Source organism: Lepidochelys olivacea (assembly GCF_965140295.1).
Source record: "Lepidochelys olivacea isolate rLepOli2 genome assembly, chromosome: 1".
In the NCBI taxonomy this organism is placed as follows: Eukaryota; Metazoa; Chordata; order Testudines; family Cheloniidae; genus Lepidochelys; species Lepidochelys olivacea.
Window position 1 is genome coordinate 290,760,760 of NC_140411.1, and position 27,224 is coordinate 290,787,983.

A 27,224-nucleotide genomic window follows, 5' to 3' on the forward strand; every position below is an offset into this window, starting at 1 on the left:
TTAAAAAAAGATTTGACAAGGTAAGAAAACTGTTTCTGTACTTGTTTCATTTAAATTAAGATGGCTAAAAGCAGCATTTTTCTTCTGCAGAGTAAACTTTCAAAGCTTTATTAAGTCAATGTTCAGCTGTAAACTTTTGAAAGAACAACCATAACATGTTGTTCAGAGTTATGAACATTTAAGAGTTACAAAAAACTTCCATTCACAAGGTGTTCGTAACTCCGAGGTTTTACTGTAACAAACAAAACAAAAGAACACATTATACACTACTAGCTTCCAAAAATTGCTTTGACAAGAATTACTATCTTGGAATCTTCTTCCCCAATATATGTCAAATTACACAATACGTGTATTAAATTGCCTAAGGTCCAAAGTCTCCTAAGTCTAAGTCTCCCTGAAGAATGAAAATATTTGGATTCTCCAGGACCTTAGCAGATATCCTGTTCCTTTATTGACAATGTCACTGATGCATCTGAAATTGCTAAATTATGTACCTTCATTAACTCTTTAAATGGTAAAGATCTGGATTCATCTTTCTGTGATGTTAGTGTTTTCAGATTCAATTGGCAGGTTTTGTCCCAATATTTTATTTTTCTTTTAAGATCTAAAGAACATTGCACATAGGTTGCAAAAAGGAAAAAATAATCACTCTATTGTAAATGTGCTGGGTTCCTCACACTTTTTTAATTTGAACCTGTACCAAATTTGAGTGTAGACGTGAATATAAATGGGCAATGCCTACTAAAGACACATATGAAGTACATTATTGTTGGTATAAAAAGTAGTTTTCCTGAATCAGGTGCTTGTATTTAATGAGAGCAGCCCCCTTTCTTGTTGAAAATCCTGTACTGAAACTAAAATATAATGCTGAATTTCAATATGAAGCAAAGCTTTGTCCTATGATTAAGGGAAAGGAAATAATAATAATTCTTGCACTTACGGCATGCAATGATTTCATTCAAGGACCTCAAACCATTTTCCAAACATTAAGTATCCCAAAACCATCGGAAGAGACTCAAACCTGCATTGCATCCAGATCTCCTATTTGGGTAGTAAAGAACGCAGAATCAGGCCTAAAGCATCACAGTTAATAAGTATTATCAAACTCCTTATTTCAGATGGGTGAATTTAAGCACAGAAGGTTTTATTTTCATTTACACTAAGCATCAACACTCTAGCAGTATAAAATGGGAGGAAATTATCATTACCGCAAGAGGCCATAGTGTAAATGAGCACTGGGCACAGAGGAATTAAGTGGCTTCCCCCATACCACATAGAGAGTAATATAACTGGAAGAGAATCCAGGAGTCCTGACTCTCAGCCTAACCATCAGATGACACTTTTACACATGGTATTCCATTCATTGTGTCAGGTTTCCCCCCAACCCCCATATACTCAAGGGAGTAAGGTGTTGACTTTTTTATTTCTGAAGTGGGAGGCAGTGGAGGTGCTAGCCCATTGGGGGTCTTAATCAGGAATATTTCCCGTCATGTCCCCAACATATATTAATAAACTAAGCTGATCCTGGAGTGTTTATTTTCGGATCTTTTTGAAAACATATAGTTTTTAAAATGAGTAAAATACTAACACAGGCAAGTTCTTATGAAACTAATATTTAAAAAAGCAAACAGGGGGCCCCCTTGAGCTGCTCAGGACCCCTAAACAATTGCATAGTCTGCTTATGCCTAGCGCCAGCTCTGGTGGGAAGCCTTTAACTGGACATGTCCAGTGTCTGTAGCAAAAATCAGCTTATGTCTCAACAAAATAGATTACTTACATTCAAAACATTTAATGAATTATGCAGTTAGATTTGATGATTGTATTTCTTATTTTAAAAGACAAATGAAGGAGTTATATATGCAATGAAGACGTAAGAAGGAGATAAGTTCACTAGGATTCACACTTCTGTCAGAAAGAAACTAGAAAATAGAAAAATAGAAAATAGAGCCCAGTTACAGAAACTCACGCTGTTCCTGACACTCCCTCATCCATCTTGTACATAAAGAGTATGCAAGGCCCTTCCAAGTCCTCCCTACGTCATTGTCCTGACAGCTAGACATGTGCTGGGTGCATCGTTAGCCTATAGGAATTGGAAACAAGCAGATGCATTGGTTTGGGAAACAATTCAAATGTGTGCTTCCCTCCAACAACTAACCTGTAGCCAAGTGAAAGCTACCAGGAAAGGACAACCTTCCTATGATACAAGGCAAGTGTCAGGAAATCAGAGTTCTATTCCTGTCTCTTCCAAAGATTTCCTATGTGACCCTGGGCAAGACACTTAGGGCCAAATTTCTAAAGGTATTTAGCGGCATAACTCCCATTTATTTCAATGGAAGTTAGATACCTAAATGTCTTTTAAAATCTGGGCTCCTAGCCTCTATGGAATGCATTTTCAATGGGCTAAGGCTCAACAGCTCCTTTTATACCCACAAAATTTTCACGGCAAAAAACTGAACTGCAGGAGCAAATCTGAGTGCTTGTACCTCTACCTAACTGATTTGTACAGTCAGGTCCTTAGAGACACAAGTAGTTAGAACTGTACCTTCAACTGAACTGTGGCTGCACATACTGCAGGAACAAAATGCCCTCAGAAAAAGTGTGCTACCCTTTTGGCAATATAGCTCCTGAATTTGTTTTCCCAAATATAAAAAGGGGATGCAGGAATACTTACGTCCCTGACAGGACGTACTATGAAAATTAAGGGATACTGTCAAATGAAAAATCATTTTTAAATACACTTTCTTACCTATGCTACTAATAATACCTGAAATTATAAAAAATAAATATTTAAAATGTCAATTTACTTTTCACTATTGATACGGTTTCCTTACATATTGCATTTCCCTCACTTTCAACCATGAATATTTGCTGTTTGGGGCCAATCTGAGTTGACAGTTTCCCTTTAATGACTATGAATGCTTTGAGAAGCTCAGATAGAAGATGCTATAGAAATACAAAGTTTTGCTCTTTGGCTAACTTGGACATCTTGTGTTACCCCATTCTGGCATAGAGGGCAACAGTGAACTACCCTTTTGATAATATAAATCAAAGCCCTTGTTAAGGTCTGGTCTACACTACAGACCTATATCGCTACAACTGCGTCGCTCAGGGATGTGAAAAATACCAACCTAACCCTCCGTGTAGACAGCACTATGTTGGCGCTTGAGTGGTGCAGCTGCGCCAATGCATGGTGCAGCTGCGCTGAAGCAGCATTTTAAGTGTAGACATGCCCTAACTGTAGGACATAAAGATCTAGGATCAAATTCTCTACTGGTATAAATGGGCAGAACTCCATTGCCATCCATAGAGTTACACCCACTTATACTGGCAAGAATTTGGCTCCATACAAAATCCTTTATTTGAACCTTATCTTCGACCAAGCCAAAGCTTGTACAGAAATGAAGACGCATACACCTCTCTAAATGTATCCAAGGCAGAATGAACATGTTTTTAAGGCATGTTTTCCATTCATTGGCTTCCAGCATGGAGAAGTTCTTTTCCTTCTCCAGAATGTCAAATGGAAACAAAATAATTAAATGGCAAAATTATGAATCTTTAAAAATTCACCAGTAATTAGAGATAATCTTAAAGGTTGCTGGATAACTTGCTTTTGCAATCATTCTAGCCTTTTGAGAGATTATACTTTTTGCAGATCATCCTGTTTGGAAACGACAGAAATAAATATGATGCTTTCTAAGACTTTTAACTTGTTCTTCATGTAACTTGACTTCATGTCATTTGTCTACACTTTCAGTTTAGGAATTGTGAGGACAGTGGTAATTAGTCTGACCACTATAGCTCTAAAAGCCCATCCAAGATCTTTAGGTGACTAAAATGATGACCGTCCACAGGCAGTAGTCTTGCCTGCACTGATTCATTCATGAGGCTCGACAACAGGAGTGGGCAAACTACGGCCCACAGGCCAGATCCAGCCTGCCAGCTGTTTTAATCCTGCCCTCGAGCTCACACTGGGAAGCAGGGTCTGGGGCTTGACCCACTCAGGTGCTCCAGCCGGGAAGCAGGGTCGAGGGCTGCTCCACGCGGCTCCCAGAAGCAGCAGCATGGCCCCCTCCGGCACTCCAGCCAGGGAGCAGGGTCAGGGGCTGCACCACATGGCTCCCAGAAGCAACGCCTCCAGCTCCTATGCGCAGGTGCAGCCAGGGGCCTCCACTCTGCATCCCACCCCCTGCAGCTCCCATTTTCCAGGAACCACAGCCAATGGGAGCTGCAGGGGCCTTGCCTGTGGACGGGGCAGCGTGCAGAGCCACCAGGCCGCGCCTTGCCTCACATAGGAACCGGAGAAGGGACATGCCGTTGTTTCCGGTAGCCGCTTGAGGTAAGCGCCGCCTAGAGCCTGCACCCCCGAGACTCTCCCTGCGCCCCAATCCCATGCCCCAGCCCTGATCCCCCTCCCGCCCTCTGAACCCCTCGGTCCCAGCCCAGAGCACCCTTTTGCACCTCAAACCCCTCATCCCCAGCCCCACCCCAGAGCCCGCATCCCGAGGCAGAGCCCTCACTCCCCCCACACACCCCACTCCCCCGCCCTAGCTTGGAGCCGCCTTCCGCATCCTGAACTCCTCATTTCTGGCCCCACTCCGGAGCCCGCACCCCCAACCAGAGCCATCATCCCCTCCCGCACCCCACCCCCAATTTTGTGAGTATTCATGGCCTGCCATACAATTTCTATTCCCAGATGTGGCCCTCGGGCCAAAAAGTTTGCCCACCCCTGCTCAACAAGACCAGACCAAGACAGAAGTTCTGCTTAAATTATGGTTTAGAGAGACCCTAGTTATTATAACAGCTCAACTACACTAATGGCTGATCTAATGTTTCCGTTAGATTGTATTTTCATATGTATTTCTACAGTGTCTAGAGCAATGGGACCCTGATCCTGTTCGGGAACTCTGGAACTACATTAATACTAATACAAATACTACTATAATAATAAATAATAAATCTTACTACTAATAAATCTCAAGGTTAATGTTTGATATCTCAGCCACTTCAAACTGCACTGTGATGGAATCTGGAGAATCCTAGAAGTAGAGGACTGGAAGGGAACTCGAGAGGCCTTCTAGTTGAGTCTGATGCACTCAAGGCAAGACTAAGTATTATTTTTCTAGACCAGGGATCTCAAACTCAAGGCCCGCGGAGTTATTTGCTGCAGCCCGCCAAGCTCCCCCCACCAAACCCCCAGAGTTATTTCCTGTGTCCACCAAGCTCCCCTCACCCGCCAGCCCCCTTCCCCCACCCCCCAGCGCGCCCCATCCCTGCTCCTCTGCCTATGTACAGGTGCTTCCCGCTGCCAAACAGCTGTTTGGCAGCACTTAGCACTTTCCAGGAGGGAGGGGGGAGAAGCGGGGAGCCGCGTGCTCAGGGGAGGAGGCACAGAAGAGGCGGGGCAGAGGCAGGGATTTGGGGAAGGGGTTGGAATGGGGGTGGGGAAGCGGTGGGAAAAGGCAGGGTAGGGGCGGGGCCTCATGGAAGGGGTGGAGTGGGGGCGGGTCCGGGTCAGAGGAGGGGGCTTTTGTATCTTTATATGAAAATGTATCAGTGGTGCGGCCCTCAGGCCAATGTACTAGTCCTCATGTGGCCCTCATGATGATTTGAGTTTGAGATTCCTGATCTAGACCATCCCTGACAGGTGCTTGTCTAACCTGCTCTTAAGAATCTCCAATGTCAGAGATTCCACAGCCTCCCTAGGCAATTTATTCCAGTGCTTAACCACCCTGACAGTTAGGAATATTTTCCTAATGGTCAGCATAAACCGTCCTTACTACAATTTAAGCCCATTGCTTCTTGTCCTATCCTCAGAAGTTAATGAGAACACTTTTTCTCCTTCCTCCTTGTAATAACCTTTTATGTACTTGAAAACTTTGTTATCATGTCCCCCTTCAGTCTTCTCTTCTCCAGGCTAAACAAACCCAGTTTTTTCAATCTTCCCTCATAGGTCATGTTTTCTAGACCTTTAATCATTTTTGGCAAAATGCTCTTCTCTACACTTTCTCCAATTTGTCCACATCTTTCCTGAAATGTGGCCCCCAGAACTGGACACAGTACTCCAGTTGAGGCGCAATCAGCATGGAGTAGAGCGGAAGAATTACTTCTCATGTCTTGCTTACAGTGCTCCTGCTGATACATCCCAGAATGATGTTTGCTTTTTTTTTCAACAGTGTTACACTGTTGACTCATATTTAGCTTGTGAGCCCCAGAGCCCTTTCCACAGTACTCCTTCCTAGGAGAGTCATTTCCCATTTTTTATATGTGCAACAGATTGTTCCTTCCTAAGTGGAGTACTTTGCATTTGCCCTTATTGAATTTCATCCTAGTTACTTCAGACCATTTCTCCAGTTTGTCTAGATCATTTTGAATTTTAATCCTGTCCTCCAAAGCACTTGCAACCCCTCCCAGCTTGGTATCATCTGCAAACTGTATAAGTGTACACTCTATTCCATTATCTAAATCAGTGGTAGGCAACCTGCAGCATGCGGGCAGCACGCGGCCCGTCAGGGCACGCAGGCCCACTGGTGGGCTGCGAGACAGTTTATTTACATAGACGTTCGCTGTTCTCGGCCAATGGGAGCTGCGGGAAGGGGTGCAGGCCGCAGGGACATGCTGGCTGCCGCTTCTTGCAGCTCCCATTGGCTGGGAACAGTGAACCGTGGCCACTTGGAGCTGCAGGCAGCCATGCCCATGGACAGTCAATGTAAGCAAACTGTCTCGTTGCCCTCTAGTAGATTACCCTGACAGGCCACGTGCGGCTCAAATGTTGCCCACCATTGATCTAAATCATTGATGAAGATATTAAACAGAACCAGACCCAGAACAGATCTCTGCAGGACCTCCCTTGATATGCCCTTCCAGCTTGACTGTGAACCACTGATAACTACTCTCTTGGAACAGTTTGCCAATCAGTTATGCACCCACTGTATAGTAGCTTTATCTAGGCTGTATTTCCCTAGTTTGTTTATGAGAAGGTCATGTGAGATGGTATTAAAAGCCTTACTAAAGTCAAGATATACCACATCTACTGCTTCTCCTCATCCACACAGCTTGTTACCCTGTCACAGAAAGCTATAAGGTTCGTTTGACATGATTTATTCTTGACAAATCCCTGGTCACTGTTACTTATCACCTTATTATCTTCTAGGTGTTTGCAAATTGATTGCTTAATTATTTTCCCCATTATCTTTCTGGGTACTGAAATTAAGCTAACTGGTCTGTAATTCCTTAGGTTGTCTTTATTCCCCTTTTTATAGATGGGCACTATATTTGCCCTTTTCCAGTCCTCTGGAATCTCTCCTGTCTTCCATGACTTTTTGAAGATAATTGCTAATGGCTCAGCTATCTCCTCAGTCAGCTCCTTGAGTATTCTAGGATGTATTTCATCAGGACCTGGTGACTTGAAGACATCTAACTAAGTTTAAGTAATTTTTAACTTGTTCTTTCCCTATTTTAGCCTCTGATCCTACCTCATTTTCACTGGCATTCATTAAGTTAGATGTCCAATTGCTACAAAACTTTTTAATGAAAACGGAAACAAAAAAGTCATTTATCCCTTCTGCCATTTCCACATTTTCTGTTACTGTTTTTCCCCTCTCATTCATTAATGGGCCTACTCTGTCCTTGGTCTTCCTCTTGCTTCTAATGTATTTGTACAATTTGGAGAAAAAGCTATCAGCTACAAATCATTTTCTTCACTTTTTTTAAAACAGTTTTGTACCTCTTACTCTAATTTTCAGCATTTAAGGTGAAATCCTGGCCCTACTGAAGTCAATGGCATAACTTCCATTGACTTCACTGGGCATAGGATTACACCCTTAAACTTCAGAAACATAGACTTGTCCACTAAGCATGTTAAAATTAGCTTAAACCCTTGCATAGGAAAATGGAGTTTAGTTCTGTTTGTTTTATCGCTACCAATTTGTGTTTCAATGGTTGTGTGTGTGTGTGTTTGCGCACGTACTGTGCTTAGAAATTAACTACTCCCCCTCTGTTGTTATAAGCAAGCTATAGTTGGAGTTTTGTCCCTCCTCTGCACAATCCATTACCAGATAGTTTCATACTATTATATCATTATGTCAGTCACTTACCCACATCAACTCCAGACCCCTTAGAAAGTTATAACATCTGCATATTGAGCTTTGGAATATGCCTGGCTATTTTATGTGCTTTTGAAAAGTTGTGTTTCTGTTTAAACAACATGGGGGTGAAATCAGACAATGCTAAAAAGCAATCTGGAGGGGAAAAAAAGAAAGACAAACCTAAATACCCTTTTAAAGCATCATCATCAGAATGAGGTTTCAGGTTTCGCCATTAAACTGAAGTTTGAGAGCACCAGAAGTCTGTGAAATTTCCAGGACTTTTCAATATGATCCATTGGAATGAATTGTATTATAACTGCTTATTCAGTCTCCGTTCCGCTCCTGCCCCAACACAGTACTTCAGTCAGGTTACTAGCCTTACACAAATGTAAAAAATGTGGAAGTTTAAAGTGTAAGCTCCTTGGGACATGGCAATGGAGACCTACTCCTGTTTCTCACTGAGTCCAGTGTGAGTAGGATTAGGCTACACAGATGAAATCCTGGCCCCACTGAAGACCATCGCAAACTTCAATGGGGCCTTATGTCTTTATTATCTCTGTAAATTGCTGTGAACATCTATGACACATACAATAGTAATTCTCCTAATAAAAAGCCAGGTTGCTTCGTCTGCATGTTCCACTGGCATCAAAGAACCTAGATCATATCCCTGTATCAAAATTTCTAAAATTAAAGAGTAACAAGTACACAAAGAAATTTTTTTCATCAGTAAAATAATAGGATTTTCTCCCCCCAAAAATGTTATTGTACTATATACATATGTCCAGCAACTTGTGGTGACAGATGGGGTCTACTACAACTGAAACTGAATTTCTGATTCCAAATATGATGGTTCCCATCTGTTTCTTCTTTATTATCTTCAGTGCTTTTAATCAATTAATTCTAAATGTGGGTGGCTTTTCTTTATAACCAAATATATATTTCCTATAGAGCCACTCACTCTTTATAGTTCGTTCAACAGACAACGATCTTATCTTCTTGGACTATTTTTCAAATACACATTATTTTATTAAAAATATAACTTGCTTTATTGTACACTTCTGGTAAATCAGGTTTCCACTCTCTTCACTTCAGCTTTTTTCTCCAGGTTTTATACATTCATAGTCAACTAGATTTAGTCCCTCTTCTAAAAAAAATTGTGAGTCACAAATATTAAATACTTAATTTGAACTGGCAGAAAGATTGGCTACCAGAATTCTACAGAAGGCTGTTAGCTAGTTTGTTTCTGGATGTGCATATTGAAGGAAACAGCAGAAATAATACTTTACAATTTGATGAACAACATATGACACAAATCCTCTAAACTCACAAAAATAGGTTACAAACTTAGAAAAATATCCGTCCTATACAATTTCTTGCCCCCCCACAAACACAAAGGAAATCTACGCATTCCTTATTTTAATTGATACATAACTGTTTAAAGTAATGCTTGCTACAAACGTACTAGATTAACAAAGAAAATAACCACTAATGTACTTTAAAAACCCTAATTAAATTCATGTGATAAAAAGGGGTGTTTTCTAAACAGAAGCTAGATCGGGTATTCTCAAACTGGGGGTCGAGACCTCTCAGGGGGTCACGAGGTCATTACATAGGGGGTCGTGTGCTGTCAACCTCCGCCCCAAACCCCGCTTGCCTCCAGCATTTATAATGGTGTTAAATATATTAAAAAGTGTGTTTAATTTATTGGGGGGGGGGTCACACTCAGAGGCTTGTGATATGAAAGCGGTCATCAGTAAAAAAGTTTGAGACCCACTGAGCTAGATGTTAAAACACAGTGGGCCCTATTATGCCATGACCCTCTGTTTTTAGGTAGAATCCCTCACTGATTTCCACCGCATATACTGTTTAAAAGTTGTTGGTATGATAATGGCTCCTAATAATTTAACAATATTTTTTCATGTATAAAATGTGATATGACTCTCCATTTTACCACATGTAAAGAGGAGCCCACAAGCCTGACTCATGCTGGAAAAAAGAAAAGCAGGAGAGAGAAAATGGCACTTATATTTCCCAATGTCTACAACTTTATCCCATTGTTAGGTGCAAGCTCATATATTATTTCTAAAATTCACTAAAAAAACAACCATCCAGTACAGTAGTGAATGGGTAAAGGATTCTGTTTCTGATATTTGCAATAAGAAAATACTGCAGGGCTTTAAAATACTCCATAATTTCAAGGAAATGAGTGACATTGTTGGAAAGCATTAAACTGTTGCAAAGTGAAGACTGCCTCTATGGGATAGTCAAGAATTTATTTCTGCAGTTCAATTTTTTCACCCAAACAACTGTACTGTATTTATTTCTTTGTTGCTACTGCCTGCTCGCTCTTGCCAGCATAAGCTACACAAACCAAAGTGTAATATGCCGACTATAACAAAAATACCCCTTTTTTTCTTTTCAGAGAAGAAACCTCTTAATCTCCAGATACAATGCCTTGGATGGTGCACCTCTTAGCACCACAGACTGTGACACTTTCCATTCCCACGGAGTTAACAACCTTCTGCCTACAACCACATATACCAAACCTATATAGATGGCTTGCATGTTATAAATTATTCTTGTAAAACAGCCATTCATTTTGCCTCCCTGGGGACTGCACCCAATATGAGGATTAGACAAGTTCAGTTAGCATCCACATATACAATCTCAGGCCCTAGTAAACTCTAGACAACCTTATAAGGAAACTGACAGTAATCGCTAAACGTTTTACTGAGCTATTTAGTGTTTGTCTTATGCAAGCCACCTTTGAGAAGGTTACCAATTCATGTAAGTTTTTATAAACCATCTAATCTCCTAATGCCAATGGGCTTCTTCTCTGTATACAAAGAATTTGCCTAGTCTAAATACTGTAGACATGTATAGTATATACTGTATATGACTGTCTGATTTTCTCCACAATATTAGAGGAAGATCCTCAGGCACTTTTATCACTGGACCACAATAGGACTATTTTTATAGTGTATGTTACAGCCATCCCTCCTCTCTTGCGCTTAGCTGCTGACACTTTGGGGAACGTCAGTTGTAGTTATAAGCTTCCGGTGGTGCTGTTTTAGCTCTAGGAAGCCTGGATGTCTTGACAACAGTCTTAATATATATTGGAAAGGGAAAGGATGAGCTAATGGAGGGGAAATGACAACATGAAGATGAGGGAAGAGAAGAAGGAACATAATAAAGGAATGAAGAAGAGATGAGGTAGGAAAAAGAAGTATAGAAAAAAATAGAGGACAGAAGTGTAGAAGTTAAAGGTAATGGGAGAAGGAAAACTAGATAGAGAATTTATTATGGAACATATGGTTACACCTTCAATTTCTCCCATTAACACCTATAGATGCTTTTCAGGTGACATTCTCATCACTTTCTTTTTGAAAGGGAGAGAAGTAAAAAAGGATGCATACAAGAAGTACTCAACAACTGAACACTGAATTTCTAGACTCCAAGCGACCAGAAATCTGTATGACAAGAAGATCAAGGGCACTTTCCAAAAATGCATTTGTCTCTGACATCAACATCCAGGGAGCCAATAGCAGTGTGAAAGAGCAATATTTTAAAATGTAATAGCAAGACAAATGAAAAATATAACAAATCACCTATTCTATGTGAGGTATACAGCTGGCCCAGACAGGGAAAACATTTGGTGCAAGTTACCCAACATTTATTTTTGTTCCTTTTAAGGATTTTGGGGGGAAAATGTACTCTGTTTCCCAGGGACTGTGAACCATTACTAAAGAGACAAAGAGGTTTTGTTTTTTTAACTTTATCTTGTACACACTGCATTTGAATTTTATCACCTTTCATAATCACTTTCTGATGCCTGATAATACCTCCTTTAACCTTTGTTACTCAATTACGGAACAAGTTATCTCATTGTTACTCTTTTTTTTGAAGGAAGAGTTGAGACTCTTTTCATGCTGATAAGAGACACATGAGTATTCAATGCCAGAAAACATTTAGCAGTAAAGTGTCTTGAGCAAACTATCAGAGTCTAAAGGTAGGAAGCTGAGATAACGTGTCTGCTGCCTTAACCCTTTCGTTGACCCAACAGAACTGAAAGAAATGAGACATTCTTTTAAAAAAATGAAATAGAAATAGTCTTTTTCTAAAGAATGGCATTAAAACATGTTTTATAAAGCAGAAAAATAAATCAAATGGTTGGAAATGGAATACTTACCCATTTTCTGGGTCGGCCTCTGGGTCGTTTTTCTCCAGTGGCTTCTGCTTTCTGTAAAGTGAAAAAACAACATATTTTGTAAGCCACATTATTTAGCAGTGCTGGTAACTGGGAACATATTTCTTGTAATATGATCCATAATTATGTATCTACTGATTAGATGGGTGTCATTAAGTCTCTCTCTCTCTCCCCTATGGCTTGAATCTTGAGATTCCTTTTTCTAACATTTCATAGCATAGATTTAAAGATACTAAAATCCCCTCTTGTGGGGTAAAAAGAATAGTTTGTTTCAAGAAGGAAGGAAACTTCTTTAAAACTGATGGACTATTCGCAATAGTCTGCCTGTTTTTTCTCTATTGATAATGTTCAGAAAGCAAACCAGCATGTTTGACAAAGAATATCGTCTTGAACATGTGTGTATTTCTACTTAATGATACTTTCCTGATTCTGAGTAACATTTTCCTTTTCAGGTGCAAACACATCCTTTAAACTCTGAACATACCTTTCACCATTCCAAAATATGCTTTCATTTTAAGGGTTGAAGTAATTTCAACAGTAGGTGCCATTTCTAGGTCACCTACTGTTGAATTTGCTTCAACCCTTAAAATGAAGGCATATTTTGGAATGGTGAAAGGTATGTTCAGAGTTTAAAGGACGTGTAAGAATATGTAAAGAATATGTAAGCAAGGCCTAGCAATTACTGCAAAGAGTTCAAACAGAGAAAACACAGATTCTATTCAGGACTCTGTCATTAGTTTGCTTAGTGATTGTGGGATAAATATACTTACCCAGTTTTGTAATGCAACTTTGAAATCCTTGGATAAAAAAATTACATATAAAATGTTGTTACTTACAGACAAAGTATGTCCACCATACATATGTCAATATCTGATTAATAATAATGGTAGTTAGGTAGGTGAACTACAGGTGAAATCCTTGCCCAACTCAAGTCAATGGCAAAACTCCCTTCTATGGGGCCAGGATTTCACGCTATGTGCATAATCATTCCTTAGAATCAAGGTTTTTTGAATACCTGGTGCATACGTGTTTTCATATATTGCTTCTTCACAGCAGTTTGTGTGTTTGACTTTCCCCTCAGGAGTCAATTGTCTCATTACATAAATCACTTATTGGTATATCTCTGTAAAATGTGCGTAATGCCTTGTCATGTAAAATGAATCCCACAAAAAGAGCTGGGAAAGTACTGGGGCCAATCCCTATAAACCCTACACTATAAGTGCAGTAAAATGACCTTGAAATAAATCTCAGCAAGAAGAAATGTGTGAAAAATAAAATTCACATTCCTAAAGGGCAAAATTATCACTTAGACTTGTTAAAAGAGTAAACTTGCTCTTTAACAGTTTATACCAGTGTTACATGTAAGGTGAAACCCTCTTATGAGAATACTTTTTAAAGAAGTACATTTGCTGTATTCTCTAGCTATTTAAGAGGTTTTTGTTTCCCTTCAAACCCTTCATTATTATGTCCTTATAACCTAGACAGTGCAAACAGAAATTAATTTTAGTATATGATGTCCAATAGACACATAGTTATTGTTTGAACTATCTGAGGCATTAATTTTTAAGAAAGGATCAGTTTAAAATGTTCTAAATCAACACTTTACATCTTAGTAAAGGACCAACAATCCCCCTCCTTTTTTTAAATCCCCCTCTTAAAAATAAGATCATGCTGCCAATGTCCTTAAAAAAATGAACATGAACTTGTTCAGATCTACAGCAAACCTGGTCTTGAAATCAAACTTAAAAAATCCCAGTAAATTGACATAGACTATATAAAGTAGCTTGACTGGAAAGAGTACATGCAGATTTCTTTGAATAATCAATCTTCATTTCCAGTCCTAAAGTGTCATGCAGTGTGGCTGAGTGCTGTTAACAATCTGTTTCACCCCAGAGGTGGCTACGTTTCAGTAGTGAATAGTGTTCCCTGTGTATAGTTTGTATATCAGTTTGTAAAGTGCTTCGGGACCCTTTGTAATGAAAGGCACTATGTTACTGCTGTATATGATTTCCACCTCATGTCAGAAGAAAAACATTTCCATAGGTCTTATCAAAACCAAATCTTTCCCAGAGGTGAGCTGGGAAAACAGCAGTGCATTCCAATTCATTATGTTTTGGTACAGAGAGATGCTGTAAGCAACAGGAAGGTTTCCATAGACTAAACTGCAGAAGATGAATGACAAAGACTTCCATAATGGACATTTTATCTCTACTCTAAAAGGCAAAGACAAAACACTTCTTGAACAAACAAGAAGGAAAATAATGATAAAAATATGACAGTAAAGACAAGGAATCTAGGAAACATAGTTCAATTTTTTCACTTGGATAATTATTATTAATATTAATATTTTGACAAATAAAGCACAAGTTTACTCTGGGAGCACAGTATTGTCACTTAATATAAATACCTGGTGTCATGACTAGTTATTTAGCAGTGATCCTGTCAAATAAATTAAATTGTGCGGAATAATGTAAAATTTAATTAACAAGAAGTTAAACACATCAACCCAACAGCACTACTTTGCCTTTTGAATAGATACTGTATTTAGAGCAATATCTAACTACTCTGCTAGCTGTTTGCTTTCATTACACTGTTGTGTCTGGAGTAAGGAACAAATCTAGAGAGAACACCAAACCTCCCAAACATAACAAACAGTATTATTTAGACGGCAGCTTGCAAGTGATCTCAGCTACGCACTGCAGTTTATATCTGCTTAATCAAAGGAAGCTGTTTCTTTTTAATCCTCTGATGCAATGTAGAGTAAGGTGTGTTGTGTTGGGTTATATCTCAGCACAAGACACAACATGCTGAGACATGACTTTGCTCTATATAACATAATACAACAACATTTAACACTGAACATAAAACAGAGAAGGGCTGAGCAAGGGGAGGGAAGGTTAGCATATATGCAGTTTAAGGGTGTTTTTCTTTTTTAAAAATTAACACACTTTTATGTGCAATATTATAACCAATAAATTGCTGTGATAAAACATTTTGGGAGTGGAACTGAATTAAATAGCTTTTAGAGCACAAAACATGTCTGAGAAAATGGTATTTTTCATGTATCACAATTGCCATTTCAATCCTTTTCATATTAAAGACAGTTAAGAGTCAATGGAAAGGTCTGCAATTCATCTAAGCTTTGGTAGCACAAGGCAACTTGAAGCTGCTTCATAACCTCACACTGTATGGGGCTCAGCAAAAATGGAGTGTGACTTTCCCACCACCAGTGCCTCCTTGGTCTATGGGTAGGCAATGCCAAGCAGAAACTGAAACTGTACAGTTGAAGGCAATTAACAAGACAAGATGAGTGTAAATAATTGAATGGATATAAAGTGTTCTTCGGGCATCCATATATTGTCAAGCAAAAACACAAATGCAACAGAATCCATATCTTGTGAACTCTGTTTTGCAAAATGATCTGTTGAGATGTCAAGATAAAATGTGTCAGAGGCATAGGTTAGCTGGAGTAATTGATAGCTCTCTCAACAAAGATCACTGTTGTCAAACCTAGTCAAGAGAACTTGCACAATTAAGTGTCCCTCTACTAAAGTCACTTTGTTAAAAACCATAATAAAAGAACTCTGAAGTACTGAACAGACTAATCTTGTTACAGCTTCCATGTCATATTTATCCAGTTTACCGCCAAACAGGTTGTCCTGCCTGACACATCTTACTGAAAACATCTCAGTGGCTGAAGTCTCCATGTTTTAGGTGCAATGACCTCATATAGATATACAATATACATCATATAGAATCATAGAAATGCAGGGCTGGAGGGGACCTCAAGAAGTCATCCAGTCCAATCCCCTGCACTGAGGCAGGACCAAGTAAACCTAGACCATCCCAGACAGGTTTGTCTAACCTGTCCTTAACAACCTCCAGTGATACAGATTCCACAAACTCCCTTGGAAGGCTACTCCAGAGCTTAACCACCCTTACAGTTAGAAAGTTTTTCCTAACATCTACTCTAAATCTCCCATGCTCCAGATTAAGCCCCTTATTTCTTGTCCTACCTTCAGTGGACATGAAGAACAATTGATCACAGTTCTCTTTACAAGAGCCCTTCAATATATTTGAAGACTGTTAACAGGTTATCCCTCCCCCCATCTTCTGTTCTCAAGGCTAAACATGCCCAGTTTTTTTAACCTTTCCTCATAAGGCAACTAGATTTTCATCAACCAACTTAGGGTGACATCATGGCCCCAAAGAAGTCAGTGGCAAAACTCTCACTGATTTAAACAGGGCCAGGATTTCACCCGACTATTTAATTTAGAGACACAAACCTCTCTTCATAGAAGGCATATGACAAAGTGTAGATACAAATAGTACCACTAACTTTTGTTTGCAAAGTGTGCATTTTCCAACTCATGTTTTTGAGTTATTTAATTTCATTCTAATGAAAAATAAATGACTCTATTTTATTGAGCTGGACCTAAACTTTTAAATTGAAGGTAAATTTGACATAAGAGCACTTCTTGGGATTTCTGAAGTTTTCTGTTATGGCACAAAGCAACTATTTCTATTGTTTTACTCCAAAAGCGCGTTTCTTCATTCCAAATATGGGAAATTTTATCAAGCACAAATATAGTTCTTTAAACAAAGAAAAGCCCTGAATGCATAAGGGAAATGGAGATGTACTGGTAACAGTGCTACCTCAGTCTAACAAATAAAACATAGGTATGGAGCAACCAAGAAGATAATGGAGGGATGTCAATATGTTGTCCTTTTTGCAAAGTCAAACATATAATCCTTAGAAAAGAGAAGTCCTCCATTTATTCTCCAATTTTGGTTTAAATGAATGACAGCAGGTCTTGTTCAGAGACATAAGCTCCAATGATAGAGTAATTCTGAACACTCTAATACAATGTGATTAGAGTCCTTTTGTGTCTGTCTCCTACTTGTCATCTGTTAATATGTTATTCACATTCACTGTTGGTGGAAAATTAAAGCGACTGAGAGGATGGGGTGTTTTTTTGTAAATTGCAGGCTTACCTGATGTATTCATCTAATAAATATATGTAATAAATATGTATAAACTTGGTAAAATTCTATTTTTATATAATTTTGACTGATATTGGTTTGTTTCTAAGCCTTTTTTATTTTCATCTATTTAAATTTTCACTGTTGCACAAAATCATGGGTTTTAAGCCTTTTTTAAAAAATTGTATCAATTTAAACTTTCTCGGTTGTAGGAAATTATGAGAGGGTCAGACAATAATTATTTAATGACAGCAGACATTGAGATTAAAAAAGATAAAGCTTTATGACCGTTCAAACACAAATTGTGATCACATCAAATTATGCAAAGTAAATATCCTTAAATCAAACTCCAGTTATCAAGCAGCATTTTTCTTACTTTGCCTATATATACATTTTGATGATTATTGATGGAAATATTTTTCATTGATTTTTGTGTGAACAGTGAAATCAACGTTCACCAACAAACATTTACGGATAAAAAACTACCTTTCCAAGCCTAGATATGTATTATAGGCAAGTCAGTTTTTATGTGTGTATTACCTGAAATTAGAGTAATTACTACATTATTAGCTGTCCAATTGGTCTTGCAACATTCTGCATGCATTGTCAAGTTTCACATTGCTAATTTCCTAACAAGCACAGTTTGTTTTCAAATGCCCCAAGGCCAGTTTACTAAGTCCAAACACAAGCTCTGCAAGTAAAAAAAAAAAAACCATACACCAAGAAATTTTAAATACACCACAGAATCATGATCACACGGAAAATGGTGCCTCAAGTGATTTAAGGGTATTTACTTTTTAAAGTATAACAAAACAAAGCTCCAATACTTGTCTGAGTATTTTTAGCTCCCTGACAGTTTGTGTAATACATTTTTAATTGTTATGTGTAATGGTCTGCAAGAGAACACCCGATCAATTAATCATGAGTGCCTTCTCACGTCTGCTCTGTGGGTTCTAGTGGTGTACGTTTATCTTACATGTTGTGAACACTATAGTACATTTCAATGAGTTCACTTTGAAAACCATAGGCCACACACTATTCTATAGAAATTCCAGCAATTTTCAACTGCACGTACAGCAACCAAGTTTACATGTATAGGGTCTTAGCAATGTTAACAAGCAAGGCTTTGAGAACTGGAAAAGGATATAGAGGACCTTCAATTAATATATATGTCAGAAAGTTACAACTGTAATTCATTATTTTAAAAAGTGATACCAACAACAACTGAACCATGAGTTTTTGTTTGTTTTTAAATGAGCTAACTTTTCAATTCAGGTTTACTATGAGGAAATTTATCAGAAAAGAAATTGTATAAAATAAAAACTTTGAGGTGTCAAATGTCATATTACAACATCTATTTTAAAAAAGGGCAACACACTGTTAGTTGAAACATGATCCCAAAGCTTTTACTTTATTTATTGATTTACTTATTTTTAAAAGTTCTACAACTGTTTTACACTTCGGAATATTTAACAAAGACTTGTGCATCTTACCCAAGATACATATTTTAACAACCATTCCATCACAAAAATTAAAAAAAAAAAAAAACCCATCAGACTTATATTTAAGGAAACATCAAAGATTTTTTAATAGTAAATAAGACATGTGCCCCTTGGTCAAATTTTATTATACATAACATTCTGTAGAGTTTGCCTTAGTTACAGTAGTTACTTGGTGAACTCTGAAAATTGAAAAGGTGCTATTAACTTGTTCCGTTCTTAATTCAGACTAAAAAGGGACTACATGCACCAAAATGATCTGAACATAACTAAACCGCATAATATATAGTTTTGTGTAATAAAAAAGTCTTTTCTAATTTATGATGATTTTAAATCACTCAGATTTATTAACAGGTTTTAATATTTCTACTAGAAATATCTTTTAAATATATAAATATATAAATTCCATGAAGAATTAATTTAAAATTTTATTCTTGCTAGAAATATTACACACAGTAATGTCTACTCTTCCAACAGTAATATTCAAAACATTTAATCTCAAATTTCAATTTTCCAAACTAATAAAAATTTGTTTTCTTTCTTTTGAAGAATTAAATTTAAACTGTTTAATACTGAATCTGATGTACATTTTTAACTATAAAAAGAAAAAAACCTAAATACCTACACTTATTAGAGTAGCAAAGCGGTTTTTGTACATTTTAAATATCTAACCGAAAAAGTACAATTTTTACCAACTTATACATTTATTGATTAAATATACTGTTTTTTCCCAGCTCAGACACTAAAAAACAATTGGAAATTCAAACACTATAGAAAAATGTTCCTTCAGCTAATGTTCAAAACATTTAAAACAGACATGAAAGAACTTAATATTTATCACTAGTTGCTATGGTAATTTATAACACTGAAAACTATCAAACTTAACATGGTCAGTGCCCTCAGGCACAAAGTAAACCACATTTTAAAATTAACCATAATTAGATGAGCCAACAGCCATCTTCCAAAACACATTTTACCACATAACTACTAAAGAGTAAATGACACTGATACACTTAAGCACCACAGTTCACTCCCAGATTTCGTAAGCTTTTGTTTTCAACTTAGTACCCGTAAATTAGTGCTAACTGCTGTGGAACCCTCCACAGAACCATCACTCCTGTACTTATTTTCAAAACTACATACTTCCATTTACTTCTTATGTTCACCAAAAAAATGTCACATATAAATGTATTATTAGCCTTGTTAGCAAGATTTTATAATGCACAGCATTGGCAAATTTAAATTAAGCTAGTTTTTCAGGTTGAACTTGCAATTTAAAATCAATGAACTAAAAGGATTGTCTTCATTGGACTGGTCTGTCCAATTGCTAAACTATTCAGAACCCCTATGGTATGTATCTGCTAGCAACACCAAATTGTAGGAGTGGTTCAAAAGACCAATATTGCTTCAAGAAACAGCCTCTTTGAAAGTGATTACTAAACAATACATAGCAGACTGTTACTGTAACTCGCAGTTTACTTTACCATCACATTTTAAAATTGTAAATTTCAAGAAATATTTCTATCAACACATAATTGGATTTACTTCTAATTACCATATGTTTGACAAAGCACTTAGCTTTAATAGACAGATTTGGTTTGAAGTAGTAATGTAAATAAATGTACAGGAAATGAATTTTCATTTTTATGCACAGAAGACTTTTTAAATCTTAAACTGGAAAATAATATTAATAATAATAATAATAATTAATAATATTGATTTTCTTTCTAGACCACAATGCTAGCTGCAGAAGATCTCAATCAATATCTCAAATATGTCATATTATTTCATATTGTATGCACTGTACAAAAACTAAATTGACCTCATATGTTCTGTGTTAGGGTCTTTCTGCAGCAAATGTTAACTCTGATCTTACAAAGGTAAAATGCGGAAAATATGTGGCCTCCATTATTAAAAATGGTTCAAACTCTACAGTTCAAAGGCTGAATGACTGGAATAATTTGGAAAGTAACTGATGAAACTAACAGTAATTGTTAAGAACTCTCTCTCTCTCTCTCTCTCTCATAATCTCACCTTCTGAGCTGCTTTAGAGGGACTCTTGTTTTTGCTTCCTCTTGGTCTTCCTCTTGGTCTTTTAGGAGATGGTTCTCCAGCTGGTTCCTAAACACAGGAAAACATGCTATTGTAGCAAGAATCTCCACAAGACACTACCCAAATAGACCTTAAGTATAAACAACAACTGAAGAGCTACCTAAAAACATGAAGTGTAAATGAATGATACAAAGTTTAAAATGAAGTAGAGAACTCTAGTTTGCATATTAAATGGAGACTTCATTTAAATTGTAATTATGTAAGAACATAATGAAAATTTGCATATTCTAACAACTGTAAAACATACCAGAAAACACAAATTGTTAACAGGGATGGTGACTGAATTTTGTGGAAAGATGGTTTTTCAAAATTAATTACTCATTTCATTTACGTTTCATCATAAGAGTATACAACTATGGTATGTAGTTTCTATCACAAACATTTTTTGGAAAAGCTCAATACTGAAAAACTGGGAAGTAATCTGCAGTTTTCTCTTAAGGGCACAAATAGATTTTTTTTATTTGCCTTTGTTATTATGAAGTTTGCATTTGTCCAAACTTAATTGTCTTTTGTTAAAATGTAAATGTAAAGATTTCTTTACAACAGATTTTTGGCATGCAATATATATTTTTGGAAATAAAATATCTGTAACAAAAAAGTTTAACACATCTATACAAGAACAGTGATTATTTTAGAAATTTTCTTAACTGGTCCCTGTGTTTGATAGTAAATTAACTAGTCATTAAAATGGATATGAATGACTAATAGTTCGGATTCCAAATATTTATTCAGTGAATCATAAATACTATAAAACTCTTCTAGTTCTAAATATTGAACATTTCATTCAGATTACAGGATGTGGTAAAATTAATTAAATGCAGTATGTTAACTTAAACCATCCTAAAACCCTTTAGATTTTAAATTCCCTGGTACATTTAGATAGTCTGGAAAGGAGATTAAATGATACGATTCTCAGTTGCAAGCCACAGAGACATGGTGCACATCTGGATCGAACACGTTTTAGGAGATGCAGTTTTCTTTCTCTCCGAGCCATTCAAATGCTAAAAAAAAAGCCATGCTCAAAACTTGCAGAGCCAATGCTACTGGTTGGTTTTGTTGCAAGACCACGTTGTCGGAGCCAGGTGTAAAGTGAGTTTGTGGGGATAAAGCTGAGATCGCAAAGCTGAATAAGTGTCACAGGGCAGAGCGGGAAAACGTGGGGCTCCAGTTTTGTGATTTTCCATAAGTATTTTCTGTGCATTTTTCAGGAGCACACTGGAGGGGCAGGAGCAGCTGCATATCCCCCAGTTTAGGGGAATGCTTTCGAGGATGTTCTGCACCTCAGAGCTCCCATAATATTTTCTAATCATCTGACATGCTTTGAAGGAAGCGGTGGGATACTAACGAATGGAGTAAATATGTTTAAAGCCCGCGGAAGTCAGTTTAAATGAGCTCACTAGAAATCCCCACACACTTCCAATCGGTACTTCCGAAGCCTGCGAATTATGGCAAACAAAACCTCCAGCTCGGTGCTTCCCCGTGCTGCCTCTGCAAAGCTGCAAGCTTAATTGGTTGCATCCGCAGGCAAAATCCCCGCAGCATACATCGCTTCAGAGGGGGTGAAAAGAGCCGGACTCGGGGAAGCAGAGTGGCAATGTCACTGCAGGAAATGAAGGGGGGGGGGGACAAGTCGAGCAAGCTTCAACCCCAGTCGGGTCCTGCAAGTGAAGAGGGGCCCTTTTTGGAGTCCCTGAAACTGACCAGGGGTGCAAGGCGAGGGGGGGGGGAGCGCTGGCTCTCCCCGCCCGCAGCCAGAACCCGGAACAGCCCCCCCGGGAGGTGGAAGAACGACCTGCCTGGCAAAGGGCTCCGGAAATGCAAAAGGTGTTGTGACTGCGGCGCTGCCCCCCTCCAGCAGCCTCCCCCCTCGCCGCCGGGAGTGGGGGGCACCTTCGTGCACACGAAGGGGGGTGGGGGGGGGACCAAAAGCCAAGCGACTTTGCAGCCGCACCCCCCAGCCCCACGATCTAGGGGCTGGGCTGGTCAAGCTCGGAGGCGGCAGCAGCCGGCGGTGGGACCCGGCCCCCCACAGCCCCGGAGCTTGCAAAGGCTCCGAGAGGCGGGCGCCAGCGCAGCTCGGTCCCTTCGCCCTCTCGCAATTTCAAACTCGGCTCGGGGATGACCCAGCGCGCGCTGGTTGGCCGGCTCCGCGCCGCACATTTCCATTGCACAGCGCTGCCGCCGCCGCCGCCGCCAGCAGCAGCGCGCCGCGCACAATAGCCAGCGCCTCCGCCCGGCAGCCCACCCCGCGCCGCCGGCCGCCGCTGCGCCTTTCCCCCCGCCGGCGGGCCGCTCAGCCGGGAAGGGCGCGCAACAAAGCCCCCCCCCCCGACCCGCCGCCGCCCCTCACCCCCGCCGCCCGGCCCGGTCCCCGGGACTCCAGTGGCAGCGGGAGCCCGTCCCTGGCCACGCTCGTCTCCTCTCGCGCGCGCGCTCCGTGCAGGGAGCGGGTACTGACTTGTGGCTGCTTCCTGGGTCTGCCCCGTCCTCTCTTCTGAGGCGCTGTGGCTGCAGGTTGCTCCTGGGCAGCGGTGGAAGTGGAAGGCTGGCCGGCTCCTTCCCCTCGCGTGCTCATCCTGCCGCCTGCCGCCGCCGCCGCTGCTGCTCAGCCGGGAACAATCGCTCCGAGCACCTTGAGAGCTAAGGGGGGCGGGCGGGGGGGGGGGGGTTCAACCCGAGCGCTCGCCGCCCGCTGCCACCACCACACACCGGACGTCCTGGTGCTGCCAAAAAGGAGAGAAGGGGAGGAGGAGGAGGTGATGGTGGTAGCGGTGGTGGTGGTGGTGGTGGCGGCGGCGGCGGCGCGGGGGGGGACTCTCCTCTCTTCTCTCCCGTACGCTTTGGGAACAGGGATCGCTAGTAACGCGCAGCAGTTCAAGAGGGGGGGTGGGGAAGGAGGGAGAGAGGGTGAATTGCAGCCCTACAAATGCCAGGAGGGGGGACCGCGGCAAGCAGAGCAGGAGCAAACCAAGTGGGGGGGGGGAGGGAAATATCTTCTTGCAAAAATGGGAAGCAAGCGGTGGCTATCGCCCGGGGACCGGCTCAGGACCCAGTAAGAGGAGACACATTGGAAAGGCACGGGGGACTCGGCCCTCCGGCCAGGAGTCATGCACACTGTGGAGATGGGGGGCTGGGGAGCGGCAGAGAAAGAGCGATCATTTAAACAAAAAGAGAGGGAGAGCGAGCGAGCGAGCGAGAGCTGTGGTCGTGTGTGTGATGTGAGCTGCTGGGGCTAGAAATATTATTAGGCGAGTCCTGCCCACGGATTAAACTGGGATGAGTAAAAACAAAAACACCTTTGCCCGTGGGTGGAAAAAATAGGAGGGGGCTGTGTGAAAAAAAAATCGAGGAGGAGTAGGAGGCAGGGCGAAAACCCTAGGATCGGGGGCTGGACCGGGGCCAGATACAACATTAGAAATACAGCAGCATTGGAAGCAGAGGCAGGCTAGAGCACAGGGAGACCAACTCACGTGTCCAGCACCGTTCATGCCCAACTTGCTGCTGCAGGTTTAAAGGGACAGACCGGGGATTCCCACTGCCCCCAGTCCTCTGCCATAGGCGCTGGAACTAGGGGTGCTGGGGATGCTGCCGGCACGTCGGGGTTGACGTAGTAATAACCCACATATATGGTGTTCATCTTCTGCACCCCCACTATAAAAAGTGTCCCCGCACCACTGGTCCTCTCTCTCAAACCTGAACTAGCCAAATTTGGGCAGCTGTACAAATGCACCTCAGCTCCTCTGCTAGGCTTGTCAGGCATAAAGGTTTGTCAACCAACCTTTCTAATAGCTACTTGTTTGCTTCCTCCAGTGACTTACTTTGTCCTGCCCCATTCACTTCAACCTCCAAACCTCCACACAAAGGCTCCAAGTGAGGGGTATAAGACATACAATAAGGTACGAATCCTGCAAATAGCATCTGATTCATAAGTGACATTTCTGATGCAAAAAGAAAAGGAGTACTTGTGGCACCTTAGAGACTAACCAATTTATTTGAGCATGAACTTTCGTGAGCTACAGCTCACTTCATGGGATGCATGCCGTGGAAACTGCAGCAGACTTTATTTATACACAGAGAAGGAAAAGTAAGATGTCTACAACAAGATATGGCACAGAGATGCACTAGTTGCATTGATAGATAATCTCCTTATACCCATGGAAAAGGGCAAACACTAGTATTTCTAGACCTCTCATGAGCCTTCTGTACAATTAACCACTAAGTGCTGGCTCACCAGGTTCACTTTTCCACAAGACCTCTCACATGCAACAGTCCTGACCTTTTGGTGCTGCCTTCCCTCCTATATGTCTAACTAAATTCTCAATATTACAGCTGCACTTGCTAAGAAAGAGACAATGCAGTTACTCTTCTCTACTAAAAAAAGGAGGACTTGTGGCACCTTAGAGACTAACAAATTTATCCTCCTTTTCTTTTTGCGGATACAGACTAACACGGCTACTACTCTGAAATCTGTCATCTCTACTAGACTCTGAAAGAAAAAACAGTTCCTGGATGAGGTGCAGCTGGCTCAAAATGAAACTTGATTGGGTGGAGTTGATACTGATGGGAAAGAGGAACACTTTAAGGGACTGATTGAAGCCCTTTGTCAAAAGGTGTGTCCTCCAACTGTCTAGGAGGTGCACAGCTTAAAAATCTTACCAAACTCATCAGCTAGCATCCCGAAGTGTCTTCTCCCATCTTCTGCCATTCTTTCCTCTCAGATGCAGACCTAGCCACAGTTATTCATGCCTTTATCTTGGCAAGGGTGGACTCACTCTACATAGAGCTGATTGTGAAGACTTCATGAAGGCTTCTATCTCCCTAAACAGGACACTGGGAGCATCACACTAGTGCTTCATAGGCTACTGTCACCCCTCAACTAATTCCATATCCACTTCAGGGTCTTGGTCATTATCTTCAAAGCTCTCAATAGGCTAAGATGTAGCTGCCTCCAGGACTGCCTCTTTCCCCTCAAATAAGCTACAGTCAGCAGGGACAATGGGGCCAAGCAGCGATGAAACAGAGCTCACAAAGCAACTAGCCATGAAGATAGAGATAGCCCTGAGATTTTACAGATGGACTATCACAAGAATCCTACAGACAGAAAGCCACTTTGAACATTGTGAAGAAATCTGTAGAGCCCTGTAAATCTCTGGATATCCGGGGACCATGGATGCGGATCCAAATGTTATATCTAGAGCCCTGGAAATCTGTGGATATCTGCTTTATATCCAGGGACCATGTTTGCGGATCGCAGTTTGGATGAGGACACAAATTTTGTATCCACACAGGGCTCTAGAAATCTGAAGATCTCCAAGTCCATCCAGTACATTAAAAGATTTAACTGTTGCATGAAAGAGCAAGATTTCAAACAAAGATCATAAAAATCAATAGTTTCAGGTGGAGCAGTAAATAATTTTTATAACATCCATTCATCTTGTTGATGTCTCTGTAAGACAATGGTACATAAGATTCCTGTGATCTTTTATCTCCAAAACCACTGTTCTTATTGATTCATCCCATATGGGCTATTAATAGTCATGTGTGTCTTCACCAAGTTCTTAACAGTTCTGGTGACAATGCTATGATTCAAAGGTATTAATGTAATCCCATAATCAGAGAACATTCACATCAGACAACTGTCTAGAATTGTCTTACTTTGAAAGCTGTTCAGGGCAGGGGCTGTCATTTTCTGTACTGGTGTTCGTACTGTACATAGCATGATAGAATTTTAATCCTGGTTGGGCAATACAAATGAATAACAATAACAACAGAAAACAAATAAGTGTTACCATCTGAGATATAAAGGGCCATGAGTTCATCATTCATCTGTAGCTGAGTGTATTTCTTCATCCCCTGAAAATTGCTACAACTTGAATCAACATGGTATTCTTGATGGACCAAAGAAAGAAGAATTTATAATAGAAATCTGCCTCTGACTAATCAAACAGCTTAGTTTTAATTCAAGCCTCTCATATCCACGATACCTGAACACAGAAGCAGAGAGGACATATAGTACACAGAATGGATTTCAAGCTGCAAAGTTTTTGAGGCAACTGCTTATAAGCAGATATGTTTGCATCAAACTGTAATCAAAAGGTGAGCAAATATTTCTCAAAGGACACAATAGTATGAGGAACAAATGCTGTCTGCCCACCCTGGCTGAAGACACTTGTAACAGGCAGGCCATTCTATGCATTCCCCTGTGCCCAGGAGTGGCATTGAAGGTGATCCTCACCTTTCTTTCCCCCAGCTTGGCACCAATAAATTATCTTGCACAGATCAGATTAATAATAAGCCAAAACAAACTAGTCAAAATAAGTATGTCTTCTTTAATGGAAG

The 27,224-nt window shown here is 40.2% G+C and overlaps 1 protein-coding gene across 4 annotated transcripts in view; it reads right to left on the bottom strand.

Annotated features, from left to right (window-relative positions):
* HMGA2 (high mobility group AT-hook 2) overlaps positions 1–24,150 on the bottom strand; it is a 158,919-nt gene extending 134,769 nt beyond the window's left edge. The window contains exons 1-5 of one of the 4 annotated variants that reach the window (XR_014712558.1): positions 23,344–24,147; positions 20,808–20,894; positions 12,274–12,324; positions 1,967–2,080; positions 941–1,041 (exon numbers count right to left, since the gene is read on the bottom strand). Coding sequence is in view for 3 of the 4 variants with exons in the window: in XM_084635550.1 (XP_084491676.1) it covers positions 955–1,041; positions 12,274–12,324; positions 20,808–20,894; positions 23,344–23,460 (342 nt within the window). In the remaining variant the exon portion in view is untranslated. Of the gene's footprint in view, positions 1–940; positions 1,042–1,966; positions 2,081–12,273; positions 12,325–20,807; positions 20,895–21,758; positions 22,040–23,343 lie in introns of those variants that run through there. The other 3 variants (XM_084635550.1, XM_084635549.1, XM_084635551.1) reach the window with 3 other exon arrangements.
* Between the last annotated feature and the right edge of the window lie 3,074 nt (positions 24,151–27,224).